This window comes from Neopelma chrysocephalum, unplaced genomic scaffold, assembly GCF_003984885.1.
Source record: "Neopelma chrysocephalum unplaced genomic scaffold, ASM398488v2 Primary Assembly neopelma1_97344, whole genome shotgun sequence".
NCBI classification, from domain to species: Eukaryota; Metazoa; Chordata; class Aves; order Passeriformes; family Pipridae; genus Neopelma; species Neopelma chrysocephalum.
The window spans coordinates 5,314-11,473 of record NW_020925985.1 but is presented as its reverse complement, the minus strand read 5'-3'; the positions used below and the strand labels follow the sequence as shown (position 1 = coordinate 11,473).

The 6,160-nt window shown below is 57.2% G+C and overlaps 1 protein-coding gene across 1 annotated transcript in view; it reads right to left on the bottom strand.

The window, feature by feature from the left end:
• Nucleotides 1-369: 369 nt before the first annotated feature.
• The window catches only part of EIF4B (eukaryotic translation initiation factor 4B), a gene marked incomplete at its 5' end in the record, with an annotated part of 9,492 nt that continues 3,701 nt past the window's right edge, over nt 370-6,160 (bottom strand). Inside the window, 5 exons of the mRNA XM_027672042.1 lie at nt 370-541; nt 1,819-2,050; nt 2,895-3,062; nt 4,889-4,999; nt 6,013-6,156. Coding sequence (XP_027527843.1) covers nt 370-541; nt 1,819-2,050; nt 2,895-3,062; nt 4,889-4,999; nt 6,013-6,156 — 827 coding nt within the window. The remainder of the gene's footprint in view (nt 542-1,818; nt 2,051-2,894; nt 3,063-4,888; nt 5,000-6,012; nt 6,157-6,160) is intronic.

Genomic DNA, 6,160 nt, shown 5'->3' with positions numbered 1-6,160 from the left:
GATTTTGGGGTGATCCCAATCCCGATCCTGACCGGAGGGGCCTGAGGGGGGAGGGGCTGAGGGGGGAATTTTGGGGTGATCCCGAGGATTTTAGGATGATCCTGATCCCGATCCCAATCCCGACTCACTGTGGCTGGAGGAGCCAAGGGGGGAAGGGCTGGGGAGGGGGATTTTGGGATGATCCCGAGGATTTTGGGATGATCCCGAGGATTTTGGGGTGATCCCAATCCTGACCAGAGGGGCCTGAGGAGGGAGGGGCTGGGGGAGAATTTTGGGATGATCCTGATCCCAATCCCGATCCTGACTCACTGCGGCCGGAGGGGCCCGAGGGGGGAATTTTGGGAAGATCCCAAGGATTTTGGGGTGATCTCAAGGATTTTGGGGTGATCCCAAGGATTTTTGGGATATTCCCAATCCCAATCCCGACTCACAGCGTTGGGAGGGGGGGCCGGGGGTTGGTCCCGGGGGCCCCCCCTGGGAAGAGGATTCGCTCCCGGTCCGGGATCGCTCCTGGTTTTCTTCACTCCTCCAGCTCGGATGTCTGGGATAGGGGGGAAAATTGGGATAATGGGATATTGGGATAATGGGAAAGGGGCGGGACAGCCCCGGCATTCCCATGGGATTGGCGGCGCCTTTCCCACGAGATCCTTCCCTGCCCAGCCCACCATTCCCAAGGAATTCCCTACCTATCCATCCCAGCTTTTCCAAGGATTCCCTGCCTATCCATCCCACCTTTCCCAAGGCCTCTGGAGCTTCTCCTGCTCCTCCTGGAGCTTCTCCTCCACCTCCCTCTCCCTGGGGACCATCTCCAGCAAATCCCACCTTTCCCATGGCATTCCCTACCTATCCATCCCATCCCATCCTGGGATCATTCCCACCTTTCCCGGGGTCTCCTGTCCATCCTCTTGTCATCCTGTTCCCTCTGGAGCTTCTCCTGCTCCTTCTGGAGCTGTTCCTCCACCTCCCTCTCCCTGGGGACCATCTCCATCCTATCCCATCCCATCCTATCCTATCCTATCCCACCTCTTCCATGGGATTCCCTACCTATCCATCCCATCCCATCCTGGGATCATTCTCACCTTTCCCTTGGGATCATTCCCACCTTTCCCAGGGTTTCCTGTCCATCCTCTTGTCCTCCTGCTCCTCCTGGAGCTGCTCCTCCACCTCCCTCTCCCTGGACACCGTCTCCATCCCATCCCATCCCACCTTTCCCTCGGGATCTCTCCCCCATTCCCTTGGGATCATTCCCACCTTTCCCGGGGTCTCCTGTCCATCCTCTTGTCATCCTCCAGCTGCCTCTGGAGCTTCTCCTGCTCCTTCTGGAGCCTCTCCTCCACCTCCCTCTCCCTGGGGACCATCCCCAATCCCATCCCATCCCATCCCATCCCATCTTTCCCATGGGATTCCCTTCCTATCCATCCCATCCCATCCTGGGATCATTCCCACCTTTCCCAGGGTCTCCTGTCCATCCTCTTGTCCTCCTGCTCCTCCTGGAGCTTCTCCTCCACCTCCCTCTCCCTGGACACCATCTCCAGCCCATCCCATCCCATCCCATCTCATCCCACCTTTCCCTCGGGATCGCTCCCCCTTTTTCTTGGGATCATTCCCATCCCATTCCCACCTTTCCTGGGGTCTCCTGTCCATCCTCTTGTCATCCTGCTCCTCCTGGAGCTTCTCCTGCTCCTTCTGGAGCTTCTTCTCCACCTCCCTCTCCCTGGGGACCATCTCCATCCTATCCCATCCTATCCCACCTTTCCCTTGGGATCTCTCCCCCTTTTTCTGGGGATCATTCCCCCTTTTTTTTGGGATCATTCCCACCTTTCCCGAGGTCTCCTGTCCATCCTCTTGTCATCCTCCAGCTGCCTCTGGAGCTTCTCCTGCTCCTTCTGGAGCCTCTCCTCCACCTCCCTCTCTCTTGCCGCCGTGTCCACGGGTTTGGCCCCCCCGAAGATGGAGGCGGCGCGGGAGGACTGAGCCGGAGCTCCGGAATTTTCCTCTTCCTTGGGAGCGCTCCGGGGCTTCAGGTTCAGCTTCGGCCTCTGGGTGGGACCTGGGAATGGGAAGGGATGGATAAGGGGTGATCCTGTGGGAATATCCCATGGGAATGTCCCACCCCATGGTCAGGGGTCGGCCCCGGCTGGTCACGGCGTTCCCAGAGGGATCAGCTGCTCCTTATCCCGCTTTTCCTGAGGGAAGAGACTCCTCCCTATCCCACCTCTCCTGAGGGATCATTCCCATCCCATTCTACCTCTTCCAAGACACCATTCCTATCCTATCCCACCTTTCCCTCCCACCTTTCCCAAGGGATCATTCCATCCCCTCCCACCTTTCCCTGGGAACCATTCCCATCCCATCCCATCCCATCTTTCCCTCCCACTTTTCCCAATGGATCATTCCCATCCCATCCCACCTTTCCTGAGGGATCATTCCCATCCCACCTTTCCCTGAGAACCATTCCCATCTCATCCCATCCCATCCCATCTCATCCATCCCATCCCATCCCTGTTCTCCCCATCCCGTCCCATCCATCCCATCCCATCCCATCCCACCCCACCTTTCCCAGGGAACCATTCCCACCCCATTCCACCTTTCCCATCCCATCCCACCTCTCCTGAGGCATCATTCCCATCCCATCCCACCTTTCCCTGGGACACATTCCCATCCCATCCATCCCATCCCATCCCATCCACCCCATCCCACCTTTCCCTGGGAACCATTCCCACCCATCCCACCTTTCCCAAGGGATCATTCCCACCCATCCCACCTTTCCTGAGGGATCATTCCCATCCCATCCCATCCCATCGATCCCATCCCATCGATCCCATCCCACCTTTCCCAGGGAACCATTCCCACCATCCCATAATTCCCGGAGATCCCTCCCTTCCCTGTCCCACCTCTGTCGTCCCTGCGGAAGTCGTCCCTTCCGTAGTCATCCCTGGAATTCCAGCGCTCCATCCGCTCCTCCCGCCGCTCGTAACGATCCTCGAATCCGCGGAAATCGTCGTCCCGTCGGTATCCGCTGCCAAAGGCCCGACGGCCCCCGCCCAGCCGGGAATCGTACCCTACGGAAAAACGGGAATGACAATGGGAACACCAGGAATGACAACAGGCCCACCCTCAGGAACACCAGGATCCATCCGGGAACCAGCCAGGAATGCCCATGTTCCCACCCAGCCCACATTCCCACTCTATGGAACACCAGGATCCAGCCGGGAATGCCCACACTCCCACCCTGTGGAAAACCAGGATGGATCCAGCTAGGAATGTCCATGTTCCCACCCTGCAGAACACTGGGATACAGCTAGGAATGACCACATTCCCACCCTATGGAAAACTGGGAATGACCACGGTCCCACCCTGTGGAAAACCGGGAATGACTGCGTTCCCACCCTAAGGAACACCGGGAATGACAACATTCCTACCCTAAGGAAAACTGGGAATGACAACATTCCCACCCTGAAGAACACCGGGATCCAACCGGGAATCGTACCCTATGGAAAACCGGGAATCACCACAGTCCCACCCTGAGGAACACTGGGAATGACCGTGTTCCCACTCTGAGGAACACCGGGATACAGCTGGGAATTGTACCCTAAGGAAAAATGGGAATCACCACGGGCCCACCCTCAGGAACACTGGGATACAGCCAGGAATCGTACTCTACGGAAAATCGGGAATGACAACATTCCCACCCTACGGAAAACTGGGATACAGCTGGGAATGACCACAGTCCCACCCTGAGGAACACTGGGAATCGTACCCTACGGAAAACTGGGAATGACCACATTCCCACCCTAAGGAAGACCGGGAATGACAATATTCCCACCCTGAGGAACACTGGGATCCAGCCGGGAATCGTACCCTACGGAAAAACAGGAATGGCAACGGTCACACCCTATGGAACACCAGGAATGACCATGTTCCCACCCTGAGGAACACTGGGATCCAGCTGGGAATTGTACCCTACGGAAAAATGGGAATGACAACGGGCACACCCTATGGAACACCGGGAATCGTACCCTACGGAAACCCGGGAATGACAACAGTCCCACCCTAAGGAAAACCAGGAATGACCACAGTCCCACCCTACGGAAAACGGGGAATGACAACATTCCCACCCTGAGGAACACCAGGAATCGTACCCTACGGAAAACAGGGAATTACCGCATTCCCACCTTGAGGAAAACCAGGAATCACCACGGTCCCACCCTAAGGAAAACCTGGGAATGCAGCCGGGAATCACCACAGTCCCACCCCATGGAACACCGGGAATCGTACCCTAAGGAAAACTGGGAATCACCATGGTCCCACCCTATGGAAAACCAGGAATGACAACATTCCCACCCTATGGAAAATCGGGAATGCCCACATTCCCACCCTCCAGAGCCACCCAGATCCAGCTGGGAACACCCACATTCCCACCCTACAGAACACCGGGATCCAGCTGGGAATGACCACATTCCCACCCTACGGAAAACTGGGAATGACCACGGTCCCACCCTGAGGAACACCATGAATCGTACCCTATGGAAAACCGGGAATGACCATGTTCCCACCCTATGGAAAACCAAGATACAGCCGGGAATGACCACATTCCCACCCTAAGGAAAACCGGGAATGACCGCAGTCCCACCTTAAGGAACACTGGGAATTGTACCCTACGGAAAACAGGGAATGACCACGGTCCCACCCTGAAGAACACCGGGAATGACAACATTCCCACCCTGTGGAACACCAGGAATGACCACAGTCCTACCTTAAGAAACATTGGGATCCAGCCGGGAATGACCACCCACATTCCCACCCTGCGGAAAACCGGGATGGATCCAGCCAGGAATGTCCCCATTCCCACCCTGAGGAACACTGGAATTCCCTGGGAATGTCCCACCTCGGTCGTAGTCCCTGCTCCGGTCGTCGTAGCGATCCCGGCTCCCGAATCCTCGATCCATGTCCCGCCGGGGCCCATCCCGGTACCGGTCGTCGTAACGATCCCGGTATCCTGGAATGGGAATTGTGGGAACGGGAATTGTGGGAATGGGAATTGTGGGAATGGGCACAGGGGCCTCATGGAAAACAGGGAATCCGGGTGGGAGAGGGGAGGCCCCGATTTTCCAGGAGCGAGATCCCGGTGGGAATGAAAGAGGGGGGTCCAGGTGGGAGCCACAGAGGTCTGGGAATGAGGGAGATCCAGGTGGGAATGAGCTCTGGGAATGAACTCTGGGAATGAAGGAGCTCCAGGTGGGAATGGATTCCAGGAATCACCAAGCTCCAGGTGGGAATGAGCTCATGGAATGAACAAACTCCAGGTGGGAATGAGCAAGTTCTGGGAATGAACGAGCTCCAGGTGGGAAGGAAGGAGCTCCAGGTGGGAATGGACTCCAGGTGGGAATGAGCTCATGGAATAAAGGAGCTCCAGGGGGGAACGAGCTCATGGAATGCAGGAGCTCCAGGTGGGAACGAAGGAGCTCCAGGTGGGAATCAAGGAGCTCCAGGTGGGAATGAACTCATGGAATGAAGGAGCTCCAGGTGGGAATGGGTCCCAGGTGGGAACGAGCTCATGGAATGAAGGAGCTCATGGAATTAATGAGCTCCGGGTGGGAACCAAGGAGCTCCAGGTGGGAATGAATGAGCTCCAGGTGGGAATGAAGAAGCTCCAGGTGGGAATGAGCTCATGGAATGAACGAGCTCCAGGTGGGAATGAACGAGCTCCAGGTGGAAATCAATGAGTTCCAGGTGGGAATGAGCTCATGGAATGAATGAGCTCCAGGTGGGAATGAACGAGCTCCTTGTGGGAACGAGCTCCAGGTGGGAACAGATTCCAGGAATCACCAAATTCCAGGTGAGAACGAGCTCACGGAATGAACGACCTCATGGAATGCAGGAGCTCCAGGTGGGAACAAGCTCCAAGTGGCTCCCAATCCCAAACCCCCCAAGCCCCCCCCCCCGGATCCCAGGCCGGGGCACATTCCCAGGATCCCGAGGAAGGCAGGGAATGATTCCATGTTCACTCACTGTCCCCGAATCCGTCGTCGCCCCGGCGCGGCGGGAAGTCGTCGAAGGCGTCGGGATTTGCCGGCCGAGCTCTCCAGTCGCTCTCCAAACGCTCCGAGTCCCGGAAACGGTCCCGGTCCCGCCCGAAGCAGCGATCATCCCGGTCTGG